At 38.0% G+C, this 19999-nt stretch overlaps 1 protein-coding gene across 1 annotated transcript in view; it reads left to right on the forward strand.

The window, feature by feature from the left end:
• LOC120533767 (fermitin family homolog 3-like) overlaps nucleotides 1–19999 on the forward strand; it is a 70042-nt gene that overhangs the window by 43254 nt on the left and 6789 nt on the right. Inside the window, exons 4-12 of the mRNA XM_039760708.1 lie at nucleotides 2545–2667; nucleotides 3516–3684; nucleotides 5722–5824; nucleotides 7748–7855; nucleotides 9529–9666; nucleotides 10433–10482; nucleotides 11351–11475; nucleotides 18734–18840; nucleotides 19582–19794. Coding sequence (XP_039616642.1) covers nucleotides 2545–2667; nucleotides 3516–3684; nucleotides 5722–5824; nucleotides 7748–7855; nucleotides 9529–9666; nucleotides 10433–10482; nucleotides 11351–11475; nucleotides 18734–18840; nucleotides 19582–19794 — 1136 coding nt within the window. The remainder of the gene's footprint in view (nucleotides 1–2544; nucleotides 2668–3515; nucleotides 3685–5721; nucleotides 5825–7747; nucleotides 7856–9528; nucleotides 9667–10432; nucleotides 10483–11350; nucleotides 11476–18733; nucleotides 18841–19581; nucleotides 19795–19999) is intronic.

The following is a 19999-nucleotide window of genomic DNA, read 5'->3' on the forward strand; positions in this document are numbered from 1 at the left end:
ACTCTATTAATTTACTTCACGTATTTCCTCTGTTATTTCTAAAGAGTTTCTTTTAAATAAAGCACACTGACTGTGGAGCTGATGTTAAGTGCAAATAATAAAACAAAGGAGGTTATGGGTAATTCATTGAATGCATCTATGAACTTAACTACATGAGAAAAAATGAGAGAGTAAAATTCTTACATTTGGAAAAAATATTCACACCAGTGTGTATGTGTATATAGTGTGTAGTGTGTTTTCAGGCATAAAGAACTGTTTCTTTGTGGACTAAAAGAATTATATATAAAGAATAAAGTTTCTAGAATTAAAAACCCAGAAGGAGCATCAATGTGGTACAGGCCCACTGAAAACCATACTGGTGACTGGAAGGCCCCTCCAACTGCAAGTGTAAGTAAAAAAAGTAAGAGGCCTTGAGGATGAAGTTAGCAACTTTTTTGCTCCTGTTCATTCATACTGCTCAGTGGTAACAAGAAGATCTAATATTTTAAAAGGGGTATGCTGATATGTATCATTAAACTCAATCAATAACTCCAATTAGGGAACATGGATCAACTGATCATCCTGCCACAAAACTAAAAAGTAGCAGGCTACTGTCCCCTTGGTCAGGGACTGGTTGATCTGAGGTTGGCATCATGTCCCCTTTCTTCATTCTTAATTTCTTTCTTTTTTTAAGTTTCTTCTCTGATTTGAGATCTCCTCCCATTTTTAACAGACATGAATGTCTCTTGATCTTTTTGGGATGTTTTTATAGGGCATGGGTGGTGATCATCATGGTAGCGTAGGTGCTATTCCTTACCTTGACTATTGGAATTTAGTGTAAATTGATTTTCATGAGTTTTGTATGTTACACTTCAATTAAGAAAATATATATATATATATATATATATATATATATATATATATATATATATATATATATATATATATATATACATATATATATATCATAAAAATAAATTGTATATAAACAGTGACAATTACCTATTACTTGTAATTCAAAGTATAAATCTATCTGAAAATAAGATTGGCATTGTTTTGCAATTTTGTTTCATATACAGTATATATAGGCCATAGCAATGGTGGATGGGTAAGGGGCCACATTGTTTAAGTTGCTGCGAGCCATTCCATTCTTTTAGGGATGGCCCTGTCCACCAGGGATTACTTGCAGTAGATGAAGAAATCCATTATTACTTGATATTAATCGGTACTGTAATTGGGACACAAACTTTCTTCTGGAAACTCCTCTTGTCCTCTCAGTCTGTCAAGATTGGTAATAGGATTTCAGCCACCATTATCACAAACACAGGCACCCCACAGGGATGTGTCCTCAGCCCCATCCTCTACACCTTGTTCACCCACGACTGTGTCGCCTCCCACAAAGATAACATCATTCTAAAGTTTGCAGATGACACCTCAGTGATTGGACACATCACTGATGGGGATGAGGCAGCCTACAGGACAGAGGTGGACAGTCTGGCTTCATGGTGTGAAGACAACAACCTCACCCTCAACACAGACAAGTCGAAGGAGATGATGGTGGACATAAGGAAGGAGAGGAGACCTCATCGGCCACTGTTCATCCGAGGGCTTGAAGTGGAGAGGGTGAACAGCATTAAATACCTGGGGTCTACATCAGAGAGGACCTCACTTAGACACTTAACACCACACAGCTGGTCAAGAGGGCTCAACAGCGGCTGTATTTTCTGAGGAGGCTGAGGAAGTTTGGTATGTCAACTAAGATCCTCGGCAACTTTTACAGCTGCATTGTTGAGAGCATCTTGACCAGCTGCATCACCATGTGGTACGGTAACAACAACAACAACAACATTTATTTATATAGCACATTTTCATACAAAAAATAGCTCAAACTGCTTACTACTGCTATGGACCGCAAACGCCTGCAAAAAGTGGTAAAAACTGCTGAGAAGATCACTAGGACCCCACTGCACTCTCTGCAGAGCATCTATAACTGCAGAGTCCGCAGGAGAACTGCCTTGATCCTCAGGGACCCCAGCCACCCCCAACACAAACTGTTCACACTTCTACCCTCAGGCAGGAGGTATAGAAGTATGAAATGTAGGACTTCCTGGCTAAATAAGTCTTTCTTTCCCAAGGCCATTAGACTCCTAAATAACTGACTTAAGTTTATAACCATGGTTCACCTCATTCTATCTACCTCACATAACTGTATTTGACTTGTCTATCACACAACTACCTGCACAATTACACTTTATACTTCTATTCTGTTTTTGTACTTTATGCTGCCTCTGTTACTTATTATCTATCTGCTACTTATTATTTATGTTTATCTTTATACATTGGTTTAATCATTTGGTGTGGACAGCAAAGAAAGAATTTCATTTTACAGGCAAATGTGTTTCCTTACTGTGCACATGACAATAAACTTTGAACTTGAACTTGTATGCCACTCTCTGTCAGTCTTAGTATTGTTTGTAGCTGACTTGAGGTATTCAAATTATACAATTCTAATAAATCGCCTTTGGAAATGTGTCCTCATATGCCAAATTCCTCTTTTCTTTGTAGACATTCGGCATCCAGAAGAGCTCTCACTTCTTAAACCTGTAGAAGAAAAAGAAAAGAAGCGGAAGAAAGATAAAGAAGAAGGAGTTGAAGAGATATATGATCTTACTGGAGTGATCTTATCAGGTGGTATTACATGGAGGGGAGTGCAGTGAACAGTGGTCTATCTAAAGTAGAGCTCTATTATGGGTTAGTGAGGATGGCTTTTAGGCAGTCTCAGAGTAGACACAAGCATGCTTATCAGATAACTGACAATGGCTGCAGAGTTTGGTCATTGTGTTAGGATGATGACTGACTCTAGGCAACCAGAAATGCAGGACAGGTCACCTAAAACATGGACAACTGAGTACCAACTTAGAAGTACGATTACAATGATCAAACACATGTCAGAGAAATGACAAAAATGAGTAAGAGGTATGTGTTATACGCATGCAAAATTGCTTGAAGCCTGTTCATGGAGATTGAATTCTACGTAACATCAACACTCTATGGTTTTTTTTTGTCTTCATCCTATAACATATCACATGTATGCCAGCATGTGAGTGTGTGTCAGTTAAATACTTGAAAGTATGGCAAGATGTTCTTTGAAGTAGGCATCTCAGCTCAAGCTCTCATGGTGTCACATGGTTTCCAGGTGGCTTCTTGTTATAATAAGAATAAAAAGAAAATAGCTGCCATTTATATCTACCATATGTATGTTTTTTAAACATTTAAAATCAAAACTGCTACGCTGTTAGCGTACAACACAATGAGATTTTTTTTAAGTTTCCCTAATATATAGAAGAATGGATAGATGGATTTCAGGCCTCTCACAGTAAAACAAGAACATTAAACATTTCCGGCACCAGTATTCTTCATAAATGCTGAACTTTGTATACAGTTACTGCACCATCAATGTAACAGTAGACTGTCTGTTTTTCTGATATTATTTTTTAGTCTTTAGTCAAATGATCTTTATTTTATTTTTTTTCCAGGAGGAACACCCACTCTATATAACGGTATACCAGCCCACTTTGTTGACTCTCCAGAAAAAGAAGCCATTTACAAAATGCTGTCTGTCAGCCAGCCAGCTCCATCACCTGAAACCATGAGCAAGATGTATCGGCCAGGAAATCTCATTGATAAGGCACAGATCAACAGCAGGTGGGACAGACAACTCAAAATAAAGCAAAGTGTGTAATGTCAGTGCATGCTTTTATACACCCAGACAGCTATATAGTCAGCCGCTGTATTGTGATCAAAGTTTTAGAATCCCTTTGACATTTTTAAAAAATGTTTTTTGGTATATTTTACCCGTTTTGGATAATGTTAAAATATTTTATATGTCATCATCACAGCACTGTCTTATTTGTTTTCTTTGAAGATGCTGCTGGCTTGTGTGTTTTCTGCATGGTCACAGCTATGTTGTTGATGGTCGCTACCCTTGCTTGCAAATGTTAAAGCGTTGTTGTAAGGACTAAATATTTTTCAACTTTGGATATTGTCATATGGTTTTATTTCTTACTATTTATAGTTTTCGTTTTGGTATTTGCCCCTGCTTGTTCATAAACTACTTTTGTGTCTCTCTTTATAAAAGAAATTCCATTTTCTGGTCTTTCTTTTACACTTCTGCCAGTGTTTGCCTCCCCAATTTTAATACACTGAACACGGGCAAAGAGCAGTAAAAAGATCAGACATATTGAAATGTTTTACAAGTAATGGGGGTACAACACTCCTTCTAGTGAATTCACACTTACTTAACATGTGATCATGCATCCCTACGGTTCAGTACAAACAGAGGACTCCCTTTATAAATACCTGAGAACTGATGAACAAAAAAGAGGTTTGTATCTGAATTACAATATATTTTAAGTATTTTACTCATGCAACTTAAATACAAAGTTGCCAACACTGTTTAAATATTCGATGACAAAAATAGATCAAAATGATGAACATTTGGGGAGAAAATAAAGCAAATATTAATTCTGACAAATGAGCAAAAAAATGTTCACTAGTCTCATAAAACACAACTGCTCAGGCTAGAAATAATCATAACAAAAAATACAGCCTTTTCAAAACATGTCGATTTGATCTATTCTGGTGTTTCTTCAATTCTTTGACATTACTACCAAGACTGACTCCTTTTCACTGGATGAGGAAAATGCATTTGATTATTTGAACTGAGTCTAACCTTGCACTTCAGAACTGAGTTATAAATAATATTAGGAAATTATATTTATACATCTTTCACTGTCATTTTCACAAACTCAACAAATCTATCCAATTTACATAACTTGTGCTACTTGAACTTTCATTTTAGCTCCTAGAGTTAAATAAAAAATAAAAACCAACCTCATTATCACTCTTACATCACTTCATATTCCCCCCCCACAACACTTTGCTTTAGGCAAATGATATCCTTTCATTCTGAGGTAATTCTGCATAATGTTCTTCCTCATAGATGAACATCTCAGACATCATAGTCTGGCTAGGCTTCAGCCCCTGTAATCCTGAACTGGTTCACAGTGCACTGGTTAGGGGAATGGAGTTGAACTGAATATTTGGATATATGGTGACTTTTAATCATTTTTTTCTACCTTTTCCTTTTATGCAGTCCTTAATTTTACGTTTTTTTTTTTTTTACCGTATACACTCTGTGGCATGATTGGTGAGATAAGGTGCCTACTTGTAGCAGTGTAAATTATTATCTGCACTTTCATTTTAATGCTTATGGACAGTCAGAGAAGGGGGTGAGAGATTTACTCACTCTCCATCTGTTATCCCATTTACAGATTTTGCTATTGTAATTATAATAAGAGTGGTGCAGTGGTTTACACTGCAGGTTGATAGCTCAAGTTCCTCAAGTTCCACTTCCACACTAGTCAATATCTGTGTGGAGTAACAATGTTCTCCTCATGCCACTGAAACTTTTTCACTGGGAAGTCGTATTTTTCCTTCCATACATGTAAAGTTAACTGGTGATTCTAAATTGACCCTCTTTGAGTGATGGAAAATCTTTCTGGGAGTAGGCCCAGAAATGGACAAGCACACTGTGCAGAACTGCCTCCCAATCAACCGAAGACAACACTGGGGGTTTTCGTTAAATGTTTGAAGTTGTGCACTTCAAATTACAAAAATTACAAGTGAAGAAATGCACTCCAAACTGAAGGAGGCTAATAATGTATTTGTCTTCCCTGGCAGGTGGCTGGACTCCTCACGATCACTTATGCAGCAAGGTATTTTGGAGAATGACAGACTTTTAATGCGATTCAAATACTACAGTTTCTTCGACTTGGAGCCCAAGGTTTGGCCTTTTCTTTCCCACTTCAATTTTTACTCACTTTTTTACCCTGCAACTCCCTCCTTCATTTTATTAGTGCATTTTCATTTGTGTTCACCTTGTATCTTAAAAAACAAAATTATTATTATTATTTTCATGGCAATGGTTATATAGTAGTAATAAATCTTTGAGAATATACTGAGCAATGTTGGCTGGAACGCTTTCAGTTTTAGAATTTAAAAGGGCTTTCTTCCACAGCCCAAAGACATGCAGGTTAGGATGTTCAGAGACTCATAAATTGTTCAGTGTCAGTGCTCTGGAATAAATTGGAGCCCCATTCAGCATATTTTCTTGTCTCGCAAGAACAGCCTACAGGTGTCCATAACACTGAACTGAATAAGTTCAGAACATGGACAGACAAATCTTTCTATTATATAAAAAAATCCAGGGATTAGAAGAGACTTTTTAGCCTGGGACGAGATGTGACTTTTTCAGAGACACTTTCACATTCTGCAAGACAAGAACGTCGTAAAGGATTCAAAAACGTTGGCGCAATACACATACAGAGCAGGTTAGAGATAATGAAAGTAGTAAATTGTCGAAAGTCTCAAAAAAATCATAGTAAAGATCGCATTAGCACAAACAAACGGAAATTATTACTCAGTGAAATAACGGAACAGCGAAAAGAGATCGAAAATATTCTTTGGATTTAAGCTTTTAAGTCAGAGACTTGTAGATCGTCTAATTTGTGTTGCCATCAGGGAAAAGTAGTGTTTCTTCCCAATGAAGAGGCATATCCGCGAGAATTAAAAGATTTGTTGTTTGGTGAAAGTGAAATCCACATACGCAAGTGAAAGAGACGTGAAGTGGCTGGCATGTAGCGCAGGCCAGTGGGGTTGGCGAAGCTCCCTAGTAATAATGATAAATGGTAATTCAGTCATTATTGTTGCAACTGCTTAGCTTGGTGTGTCTTGATTTAAAAACAGACACACAATCAATAAAAACACATTCTGTTCTGATCCTGTAAGTGTATACATATTGAATATGAGTTTTCAACATTCAGAGATTGTGAATTTAAGGTCTTATACTGCTTTTTTTTTTACAAAGTCCAAAATGCATTTATGTTTTGCTGTGACTCCATTTTGTTTCCATGATGGACTAATTCCCCTAATATTCTATTAGTCTGGAGCATTCTCATTTGTGACATCACCTGGGGTTTCTGAGTTTGATTGATAAAATTTGAATCGCTGTGGAAAAGAGTTTCTCGTTTTAAATTTGCACAGTTAACAAATTTCTGCCAACTTTTTGACGCTCAGTATCAGAAACTTTTTATTTTGGTTTTTGGTGAAAGATCTTTTTGACTCTCTGTATCAGACTTTCACCCATTCTTGACCCACAAATCTTCTGGTCATTTTTATTTTCTCTTTACTATTTGAACTGAGTCAGTACACTCCCTGTGTCAGTCTTCCGGGTGCTTCTTTACTTCCAGTTCTAGTAGGATAGGTTTTGGTTCCCTGTGACTATACTATGGTTCAGGAAATGGAAGGATGAGTTGATGTTTTGTATTACATATGAATTATAATTTTATTATTATTAGTTCATTCATCCATTTTCCAATTCTTATTGCCCCATTTGTGATATTATATTAGCTTGTGATTATTATTATTTCTATAGTTCCAGTTTCTTGTATTTAGCATACCTATTTTTCAATCTGTATCCCTGCCCTGTTAAGGTTAACTTTTCATACTTAGTGGAAATTCCCCCAAAAGAATAATCCTGAATAAAAAGATTACCTTACATTCATCCAGAAGTATGAAGCCTGTCAGTTATATTTCTGCTGTAAATTAGTGATCAGTCTGTAACTTTGGTAGACAAATCAGGAGAGGATCTATACTCACTTTGTAAGATTCAGAACACTCCTGACCTTTTTTTTCTGTTTTCTTTTAGTATGATGTTGTCAGGATCACTCAAATGTATGAACAGGCACGATGGGCAATTCTTCTGGAAGAAATAGACTGTACAGAAGAAGAGATGATGTTGTTTGCTGCTCTGCAGGTGAGCTATGGAAAGTAATTGCCTGTTTTACAACAGTTTATTGTGTTCTGTCTCAGTCTAGAGGAAAAAACAGCACAGCCATAATCCTCGGAAAGGGTGAAATGTGTACAAAATTCTGCGGGGATCAGAATCTAGAAACCTGAAGGAGAAAAGATTAAACAACATCATAAGTGGCCAGTTATATGTAAGAATACCATGACAGCAACTATTGCACTCAAGGCATCTAACCTCATGTTTTTCCATTGTCTTCATTCCTTGTGCTCACTTCTCTGGGTTATATATAAAGTAACAAGAGTGTTATTTGGTAGGCAGGTCTTGTTTAAGTCTTCAAGATTTACTAAGTGTTCTGTTATTCCATCACGATAAAAAATGAGAATAAACCAAGTTAGAACATTTTTGTGTGACAGAAGGTGACTGAATCCAATCTAATTTAGTGGCTCAATCACACTCATCACATTAGAAGTACATGATAGTATAGAAATGAAGGCTTGCAAGCAATCACGTATCACACATCCCAAACAGACTGGATTGTTTCCATTTCTAAGAAGATGGGCATGAGAAAACCAGTCATGGCTCATACATTATTATCCAGATTATAGACTGATCTACAAAGGACACCACAAAATCAAACAATTGCCAAAAACCATGGACATGGTTAACATCTCCCTGGGTTAAACATGAAAAGTATAATACTGCCCGCTCCAGTGTCCTGGTTTCAAATCCCAGGTCAGGTGCTTTCTGCATTGAGTGGGTTTACTTTAGACAATTAGACATTTCAATTCAGGATCATGCATTAATCATACCAAAACTGAACATAATCAAAAGATCAAGCTGCACTAAAAGGTGGGGTGGGGGACATCAAAAGTTAAAATTAAAAGCACCACACATTGCACTGCAATGTAGTTATTAACATGTTGGATTGTGTTTAATTTTGGCATGAGTAATCTTCTATATAAGCATTTGAAGTTACAATATGCTACTGCCCATTCAACCCAGGGCAGTGTTGTCAAAGTTTTGGAAAATGCTATCTCACTTGACACTAACACAGACAGAGAGACATACATTAAAAGACCACAAATTATATTTATTCCCACAACATGGGGTAAATCAAGCTTTTAGACTCATGACTGAATTCACCATTTTACAACATGACAATTATTCTTACCTATATACCATCCACTATTTCACTATTTTCAATGGTAAATATCTCATTATCCAAATAACTTATAATGAAATGATGAAGCAGTGAAAATCAAGAGTGCAACTTTCTCACCATGGCTTATTTGTTAGATATATGTGAACATCATTATTTAGCCTTTAGAGTGAGAAAATAAATATTCATATTGCTTCTCAAATATGACTCAGGCGCCACCGCGAGTGGCAGCCTTTCCAGCGGCTCCGCTAATGACCTTTATCTTTCTACCTTCTTTTCTATTTCACGGATCACTCCTACCACTTTCTTTTATGTGGACTCGTTCCCTGGACACTTTTTACTACTGTGAATTTCCCCTTGGGATTAATAAAGTATCTATCTATCTAATCTACTTCATTCGTGAAAGTGTTTATGAGTTAAATAACCAAAAAATGAATTTAAACTTTTTTGATTGTTCTACTCAGTGGTAAAAGTGCCTTTTTATTTTTAATATTATTTTGTTCTTTCTCCTTATCCTCAGTACCACATCAACAAGCTGTCCCTGTCCTCTGACCATAATCACAGGTCCGGCAATGACCAGGCTTTGGAGGACCTTGACTCAGCTCTGCAGTCTCTGGAGGTCAAGATGGACAACAGCTTGAGCTCCACGGAGATGTTGGTGTGTGTAATTTTTATCTTTCTATGTCTTCATTTTCACATGGAACTTGCCCAGTTCAGGGACACAACAGGGAGCCAAGGTCTATCGAAATGCTAGGTATTCTGTCCCTTCATGACACACCAGTCCATTTTGGTGTTGCCATATAATTTAATGGAATGTCTTTTGACTGGGACAGAAAAAAAACAGGCAGCAGCTAGAAACCCATATGAACATGCGGAAAACATGCATAGAAATAGAGCACTACAGCTTTACAGCTTAGAAACAAAGTAGGTTATCAATGCTGTCTCCTGCAATATAGATATTTCTTTTCACATCTCTTTTATCTATATAATTATTTAATCATTGTTAGCTCTTCTGGGCCCCTCATACTAACACTATACTGTATACATATGCAGTACAAAGAAAGGATAAATACCTCTTTCCAATTTGTAGCCCAGCATTTCTCAATGCAGGGTCAAGTGGAGCTTTTCCAGGCAGCATCAGTCACCAAGCAGAGATAAGCTCACCACAGAGCACTCTCATGCACACACCTACATTCACTTATACTGAACCAGTTTAGAGACAAAAAAAATAGTCTGCAGAGAAATCATGCACAGAAAAAACATTCAAATTTCACTGATAACAACTGAGCCAGGAATCAAATGCAGGTCCTAAGAGGTGTGAGGCCACAGCATGAGTCACCATGATACCCAAAGCCAATATTGTTTGAATAACTGACTACAACAGTATGGGGTAAAAGAAATAAATGTTTTGTCTTTTTTTGCAGGAAAGCATCACATCCATCCCAGAATTGAAAGACTATCTGAAGATTTTTAGGTTTGTTCCTTTTTGGCTTGTAGCAGAAGAAACAAAATGGAAGACTGGCAGTATAGTGCCAATAGTTGAACTGTTGCTGATTGATCTTGGTGGCATTGAAAGAAGTCATAATTACAATTGAGCAAATAAGATTTTCACTGTGCTCTGTACACGTGATAATAACATGAACAGCTTCCTTTACAGAGGGGCTATTTTTCTCAGCTAATTAAGCACCTTTATTCTAACCACTCTAAGGGATAAGCCTTGAATTTTACTCCTTTGCTTTTCTGACTTCTTGTCATGCTGCCTCTGCACTTAATCAGTACATTAATGTTAATATTATAAAACTTAAGTTCACACTGGTGTATTTGATCTAAAGCTAGTTCATAATCTATCCAACATCAAACTTATACCAATCTATTCAGTGTCACGGCTGCAGGCACCTATTCACACACAACCACATTCACTGAACCTCGTCTAATTTATAGTTGTACGTTTATTTACATGCATGTCACTGGGGAGTGATCCAGAGCCCCAGGGGAAAAGTCCACATGCTTATAGGGAGAACATGCAAACTGCACACAGATAGCAGCCCAGGTGCAGGACCCGGACTCAGGCCTGGTTGTGAAGCAGAAGCACCAACCATTTTGCTGATGTTTCCTGATTTGTTACTGTTTTTACTTTTACTACAGAGAATATGCATTGATAATGCCCACAATTGAGGGGCAATTAATACGTAATACATCATCCCTACAAGAATTTATTGAAATTGTGCTTTCCATGTCAAAATTAATAGTCTAATGTTTTGCAAATTAAAATTCTTGAAGGCCTCAGATTTAGCAAATATAGTCATCAAAACAATCAAATTGACCTCTCAATTTACTTCTAGACCAAAACGCCTGACCCTGAAAGGCTACAAGCAATACTGGTTCACTTTCAAGGATACCTCCATCTCGTACTTCAAAAGTAAGGAAGAGTCAATGGGTGAACCCATACAGCAAATGAATCTGAAAGGTGAGATCATCAGTCTTGTCTTGTCCAAGCAAGCAGAATCAACAACCACTCTTGCAGAAGCGTAGATTTAATATTTTAATTACACAAATTATGTCAACAGTGTAGACATGCAAGGTCCATTAACTTATCAACTTAACCTTGGAGTCTTTTGCACTAATCTGATGAATTTGTTTAAGTGTGTTTGTTAAAGAGTTCTTGTGGTATGTTGGGAAATGATTATTCATCTTGTCCTTATATTGTATGCTTCTATGGAGCTTTTATTTGTGTCTACTTCACCAAACCAAATACTACCAGCTCTGTTCTGCCAAAGTAAATGGGGCTTGCTGCTTTTCACATGAAATTTCCCAAGAATCATTTAGAACTTCTTATGGCATGTCAATGCCGCATTTACCTGCAAGGATCTGACTTCCAAGGCAGCTACCTGCCCTTTATCTTGGCCAAAAGGATCCCGACTGTCTCTGCTGTCACCAGCCAGCCTGGAGAGGTTATTTGCTGGCTTCCTACAAGCCTTCTAAGATCTCACACACTCATCTACCAGTATCATTGGCTGGGCTTTCTACCATGACCACCACCATGTTATTCATGGGTTCCATTTGCTACTACCTGGTGAGGCCTTCTTGTGGTTTCCTACCAGTTCTCCATGACATTTCTCTTTCTGAAGCTCTTGATGTAGGTAGTTCTGCAAAACCATTCATCATGATTTGTTATACCAAGCTCAAAGAACCCAATCAACCATACTGGCATATAGAGGTGCTCTTCAATTGTCAGTATGGATTTCACTTTTTCCCTGTCTCCCTTTCTCCTTGGCCCCTCTCAGACTGTATTCTGTTCTTTTGCTAACTACATTCCACTTCACTTTGCCAGGTTTATAACACTTTAGATTGAGATATTTTCTCATTCTACAAATATATGTAGTAGGAATTAGGACGATGGGGACAACAGCCATACCATTTGCCTATTTTCTATACAGTTTATATTTGAGGGTTAACTAAATCCTATCCCAGAACTACTGGGTGTGAGGGGTAAAAACCCTGGAAGTAGCACTAATATTGGAGGGCACTCTCATTAACTCACAAATGGCCAATTTACAATTTACAATCAACCTAATACTCATTTGTTTGAAAAAAAGATCTTAAAAACAAATGTAAAACATGCAAGACAGTGCCTGCTCAGGGGGTCAGATCTTGACTTATTCTTTTGGAAACACTAGAGCAGGGCTTCTTAAACTATATGTTGTAAGTTCCTTTGTTATTTAATCGAAATGGGTTGTGGATGGTTTGCAAAGTGGGTTTTGGTGGGTCAGTTAAGCAATGGACATTGTTTTCACTATCATCCTTCATTACTCTCCCTTTGACGATTATGCACGTTTCTCTAAGGGAGAAACTCTGACGATTGTCCATCCAAGGTTCCAAAGGGGCCACTCTCAACCCATTCTGACAATCAGCCAAAATTCTGCAAGAGGGACCACTTGCAGCACTGACGGTTGTCTGGGTTTTCAACAGGTAAATGTATCTAGAAGACAGTAAAAAGAGCAAAATTGGGACACAACAAAAAAAAAGTTTAAGAAACCCTGTACTAGATGAACAAACACTGACATGCTATATCTAGCTCATCACTTGAGCAGTTACTTAAATGCCTGTAAAACAGCCTACAATGTCAGTTAACCACCACCACAATTTATGTCCATCCATCCATTTTCCAACCCACTGAATCCGAACACAGGCTCACGGGGGTCTGCTGGAGCCAATCCCAGCCAACACAGGGCACAAGGCAGGAACCAATCCTGGGCAGGGCACCAACCCACCGCAGGACACACACAAACACACCAAGCACACACTAGGGCCAATTTAGAATCACCAATCCACCTAACCTGCATGTCTTTGGACTGTGGGAGGAAACCGGAGCGCCCGGAGGAAACCCACACAGACATGGGGAGAACATGCAAACTCCACGCAGGGAGGACCCGTGAATCGAACCCGGGTCTCCTAACTGCGAGGCAGCAGCGCTACCACTGCACCACCATGCCGCCCCACAATTTATGTAAGGCATCAAATTCAAGAACAGGTCAGTGTTGCCTTTGTATAATTTATCTAGTTGTATATTTATGGTCAAAAGGAGTACAAGTAGAAATTATTAAATAATTGCACAATAAATCTGGTAAAGAAAGAACAACTAGTAGTGGTTATTTGCAGGAGTTTTAGAATAACACAATCCAAAGCCACAATAACAGCAACAAATGAAAAAAGTGAACAGCAGACATTATATTAAACAAAATGAGCCACTGAATGACCCTCACAGATTAGTATGTAAGGATCAGTTTATATATAAAACCTAAAGCATGATAAGGTCCACTGGTAGGTACACAGTCAAAAAATGATGTTTACATTAAAATAAACAAATAAATAAACATGGATAAGGCCTTATCGAGTGTAGAAAGGTGAATAAATGGGCTGCAGACAATTTTGTGGTTTTCAAATGAGGAATATCTAAAAGCAACATTCAGATCAAGTTGTGGCATGTTACTGTCCCAGGGTAGAGAGACAATGAAAAATGAAGTCTATATAGTTCTGGAGATTTAGTATTTGGTCTAAGAATAAGGAACACTTTAAAAGCTGTTTCTAAACAATAGGTGATTTAATTTAATAAATATGCCATAAATTACACTACTGCTACAAAGCCAGCAGAAGATGTCAAGATCTGGTCTCAAATGTTAAGCCATATTGTTGCTTATCCCAAGGACACCAGGATGCTCAGTAATGAAGCATGCTTTTTTACTATTGCTTTTTTGTCCTTGGAGTATTCTTATTAATGTAATTTCTAAAAGCTATTGCAGTGGGTGCTGTTAAGGGTAAAAAAGGAGAGCACCGATGAGCCTAAAAATTTATGATGTCTTTGTCTACCTGGTGGACAAGTGGACTAGCCACTACTCCAAAACAATCCAGATATTACCCGAATAAAGGCATTCTCAGGACCCTTACCCTTGCTAGTTCAGCCAGCTCCACTCCCAAGTACAGTATATATACCATCAGTCTTAATATACCAGGATTTTGAGCTGCCAATCTTCCATCTTCCATCTTCCTTCATACTGGACAGGACAGACATTTGCAATTCCTGCCCCTAGATCAAAAGTCGGGTGTACGTTTATCCTCATTTTTGTAAATACAGATCACAAACACCACTTTAAGCGGTTTCTTTTATCGACCTTATTTGTTAACTATGCACAGCTGTAAAAAGATATAAAATCTGCTTTAAAATCAAAAAAATATTTGGTTCTAAGATTTTTTAAAATTACTTAAGCATCTGTTTTAACATTGTACAGAATGCTCCAAGAAGAAGCACTCTTGCCTGTTCTCCAGTATTTTACATACAGTTGTGCTTATAAGTTTATACAGTGGTGTGAAAAACTATTTGCCCCTTCCTGATTTCTTATTCTTTTGCATGTTTGTCACACAAAATGTTTCTGATCATCAAACACATTTAACCATTAGTCAAATATAACACAAGTAAACACAAAATGCAGTTTTTAAATGATGGTTTTATTATTTAGGGAGAAAAAACATCCAAACCTACATGGCCCTGTGTGAAAAGTAATTGCCCCTTGTTAAAAAATAACCTAACTGTGGTGTATCACACCTGAGTTCAATTTCGTAGCCACCCCAGGCCTGATTACTGCCACACCTGTTTTAATCAAGAAATCACTTAAATAGGAGCTGCCTGACACAGAGAAGTAGACCAAAAGCACCTCAAAAGCTAGACATCATGCCAAGATCCAAAGAAATTCAGGAACAAATGAGAACAGAAGTAATTGAGATCTATCAGTCTGGTAAAGGTTATAAAGCCATTTCTAAAGCTTTGGGACTCCAGTGAACCACAGTGAGAGCCATTATCCACAAATGGCAAAAACATGAAACAGTGGTGAACCTTCCCAGGAGTGGCCGGCCGACCAAAATTACCCCAAGAGCACAGAGACGACTCATCCGAGAGGTCACAAAAGACCCCAGGACAACGTCTAAAGAACTGCAGGCCTCACTTGCCTCAATTAAGGTCAGTGTTCACGACTCTACCATAAGAAAGAGACTGGGCAAAACAGCGTGCATGGCAAATTTCAAGACGCAAACCACTGTTAAGCAAAAGAACATTAGGGCTTGTCTCAATTTTGCTAAGAAACATCTCAATGATTGCCAAGACTTTTGGGAAAATACCTTGTGGACTGATGAGACAAAAGTTGAACTTTTGGAAGGCAAATGTCCCGTTACATCTGGCGTAAAAGGAACACAGCATTTCAGAAAAGAACATCATACCAACAGTAAAATATGGTGGTGGTAGTGTGATGGTCTGGGGTTGTTTTGCTGCTTCAGGACCTGGAAGGCTTGCTGTGATAGATGGCACCATGAATTCTACTGTTTACCAAGAAATCCTGAAGGAGAATTTCCGCCATCTGTTCGTCAACTCAAGCTGAAGCGATCTTGGGTGCTGCAACAGGACAATGACCTAAAATACACCAGCAAATCCACCTCTGAATGGCTGAAGAAAAACAAAATGAAGACTTTGGAGTGGCCTAGTCAAAGTCCTGACCTGAATCCAATTGAGATGCTATGGCATGACCTTAAAAAGGCGGTTCATGCTAGAAAACCCTCAAATAAACCTGAATTACAACAATTCTGCAAAGATGAGTGGGCCAAAATTCCTCCAGAGCGCCGTAAAAGACTCATTGCAGGGTATAGCAAAAGCTTGATTGCAGTTATTGCTGCTAAGGGTGGCCCAACCAGTTATTAGGTTCAGGGGGCAATTACGTTTTCACACAGGGCCATGTAGGTTTGGATTTTTTCTCCCTAAATAATAAAACCATCATTTAAAAACTGCATTTTGTGTTTACTTGTGTTATATTTGACTAATGGTTAAATGTGTTTGATGATCAGAAACATTTTGTGTGACAAACATGCAAAAGAATAAGAAATCAGGAAGGGGCAAATAGTTTTTCACACCACTGTATATACCCTGGCAGAATTTGTAATATATGTACATATGTATGATATTTAAAAAAAAAAAGATGAAAGTCAGGCAAAACCCATTTCCTTTACTTTTAATGGAATCCAAATTAAACTATAAGGCATTACAGAACAGCAGAACCATTAAACAAAACATAGTAATAAGGAAAATAATGAGATGGTCTCTGTTGAAAAGTTTGCATCCCCTTAGTTCTTACTACTGTGTATTAACCCCTTTAGCATCAATGATGGCATGCAGTCTTTTGAGATAGTTGTGGAAGAGGCCCTTGATTTTCTCAGGTGGCAGAGCTGCCCATTCTTCTTGGCAAAAAGCCTCCAAGTCCCATAAATTCTTGGGTTGTCTTGCATGAACTGCACATTTGAGATCTCCCCGAAGTGACTCAATGATATTGACTTCAGGAGATTGTGAGATGGCCACTATAGCACCATCTCTTTTTTTTCTGCTGTAGTAACTGAAGGGTCAACATGTCCTTGTGTTTTGGATCATGTTAGAAGATCCAAGTGTGTCCCATGTGCACCTTCCGGATTCATGAATGCAAGTTATCCAGATCCAATATTTTCTGATAACATGCTACATTCATCTTGCCATCAATTTCCATTAAGTTATCTGTACCACTGCAGCTGACACACCCCCAGAACGTCAGAGATCCACCTCCATGCTTCACAGTAGGGAAGGTGTACTTTTTGTCATAGGCCTTGCGTTTATGGTTGTGAGTATAAAATTCAGTTTTGGTCTCATCACTCCAAAGGAGTTGTTCCTGAAGTTTTGAGGCTTGTCTAGATGCTGTTTGGCATATTGTAAATGGGCTGTTTTGTGGCCATGGCACAGTAAAGCCTTTTTTCTTACAACTTGACCGTGCAGATGGTTTTTGTTCAAGTACCTCCTTATTGTTCATCTTGAAACAGCAAAACCACTTGTTTACAGAGAAACCTGTATCTCAGCTGAAGTGCCTTGTGGGTTTTTCTTGGCATCTCAACAAATAATCCTGGTGGTTCGTGGCTGAAATTTCGATTGGTCTACCTGACCGTGGCCTGGTAACAACAGAACCCTTAACTTTCCACTTTTTTATCAGAGTTTGAACACTACTTACATGCATTTTCAGATCTCCAGATATCTTTTCCTTTTACTGATTTTATACAAATCAACAACCAATCCTCACAAGTCCTTTGACAATTCCCTTGCTTTCCTCTTGGCTTGATATCCAGCAAAGTGAATGCAGCCCTGCATTAAATTAAATGAACTATTTATACATAGACACTGATTACAAACAAAGACGTTACAGATGTGGACACTCTCCCTTAATATGAACCTGTGTGTGTCAGCTTAAGTGTATATTATCAGCCCCAACATTCAAGGGTATGCAAACTTTTGATCAGCACATTTGAGTGATTTCAGTTATCAATATGATTTAAAAAGGGCACACACAATTATATCATAATACATTATAGTTCACCTGAGTATACTCCCTAACTAAAAAGAAAGCTTTCTGCATGATTGCTTGTATTTTCCAAACAATGCCCAATGCTTCACAAATTCTGCCAGGGTATATAAACCTATGAGCATTACTGTAGCTTTCAAAGAGCTTCTGCTGGTAACCATAACTTATTTTCCTTATAGAGAAGAAGAACCCAGTTGTTCTGTCAGGTGCCATAGCCCATTTGTGACAAGTATGGTGTACTAATGTGTCCTTGTATTTTGCTGACTCAGTATATCCGCCCTACCACACTGTACAGAATGTCAACAGCCTCCACTAGTTCATTTGGTCTTCTAATCACAGGGCCACCATCTACAGCTTTTTAAGTGGTAAGCCATTCCACACAAATTTGATTTATTCCTGATTGGCTCAATACCACAACACATTCAAAGTTACTTAAGTCTTTAATCTTGCTCTTTCCTTTTCAGAATTGTATACACACATACACACTCAGGCGAATCTAGGGTATTTACTTTAAAAAGTATTGTCTGCAGGTAGGGGGTTTCTAATATGACCGCTGTTCCATTGGCACTGCTTTCATTATCTGTAAGGGGTCATACATTTAAGAAAACAAACAAAAAAAAATGTCTATATGAATATATGTGTAAATATCTACTTTTACAAGCATACCTAGTGTTTTGAGTTATATGCATAAATATGTACACCAGTCTGAAATTATCTAATAAAATGTGTGCAATCCAGCTAAGCTGAATATTATGGAGGATGCAGGTGTTGCCCGGGCAAAGTGACCTGATTTTTTTTTTCTTCCTTCAGGATGTGAAGTGGCTCCAGATGTTAATATCGCTGGACAGAAGTTTTGCATCAAACTTTTGATACCAGCTCCCGATGGGATGAATGAGATATACTTGCGCTGTGATGATGTAAGAAATAAACAGCAATTAATATACATCCAGGACTGACGCTATGTTCAGATTAGTTCTAACTGATGCTGCCGGGATACACTTTGGGCCCCTGCCACACTGAATTAGATTGTGCAGCTTTAACAAATATTTTGTTATAGTCCATCTATCTTTCAATTTTTGAGTCCAACACAGAATCTAAGGGGGGGGTTGCTGAATCTGCAGAACTATAATGCACTGAATATCTGCATTCAAGGAACAATTAACTTAAACAGGATTTCTTAGTTATTTTGCAGTTGCTGTTTTGTCCTTAACGACAAGATACTATTGAGTCTGCTTGCTAAAAGAAGCTAATGCAGCTTCACAATGCATATATTGCTTAACATGCAGTTAAATATAGAGGAAAAATCTTGAACTGAAACAAGGCGATTTCCACAAATTACTGATCTACATACAGCACATGTTGCAGTTATTAGGGGCTATGCAGAAATGAAAACCAATAGGCATCTTGGGTAATAGGATTGTTGTTGTGGCTGTTGCAAACTACCCTGCTCTGCCTGACAAACCATACTCAAACCTATTATTTCAAGGTCACAGTGGGTGTATGTTATATACAGCATGTATAAACATATATTGTTCATTTATAACAGATTTTGTTTTGCTTGTTCTTTTCCATTCATGTAAAAAACTTATGTCATGACTGTAATACTAACTGGACACCCAAGTCAACATTTGCCATTTCTCTCTATGTTCTCTTTTCAGGAGAAGCAATACTCACGATGGATGGCAGCTTGTCGTTTGGCTTCAAAAGGAAAAACGATGGCTGACAGTTCTTATCAGACTGAAGTCCAAAATATCCTGGCCTTCCTGACAATGCAAAAGAAAAATCCAGGCACACAGGTTGCCTCTGACGAGAACATTAACACTCACAGCCTGGTGTCTCCACGCTACCAGAAGAAGTACAAGGCCAAACAGGTACTGCATCCAGCCAATTTCAGAAGCTATACAGTTGTGCTCTACAATGGTATCATCACAGCTATACCTCGATTAATTAGAAACCTCATGAATGGCATCTCAGCACAGGAGAAAAGACTAAATTTCAATATATTGTTACTGACAAGTAAATAACTAAAAGCAGATCCAAAAGAGTGAAAACTGGAAACACTAATTTTAAATTGGT

The sequence above is a fragment of the Polypterus senegalus genome, chromosome 8, assembly GCF_016835505.1.
Source record: "Polypterus senegalus isolate Bchr_013 chromosome 8, ASM1683550v1, whole genome shotgun sequence".
Lineage (NCBI taxonomy): Eukaryota > Metazoa > Chordata > Cladistia > Polypteriformes > Polypteridae > Polypterus > Polypterus senegalus.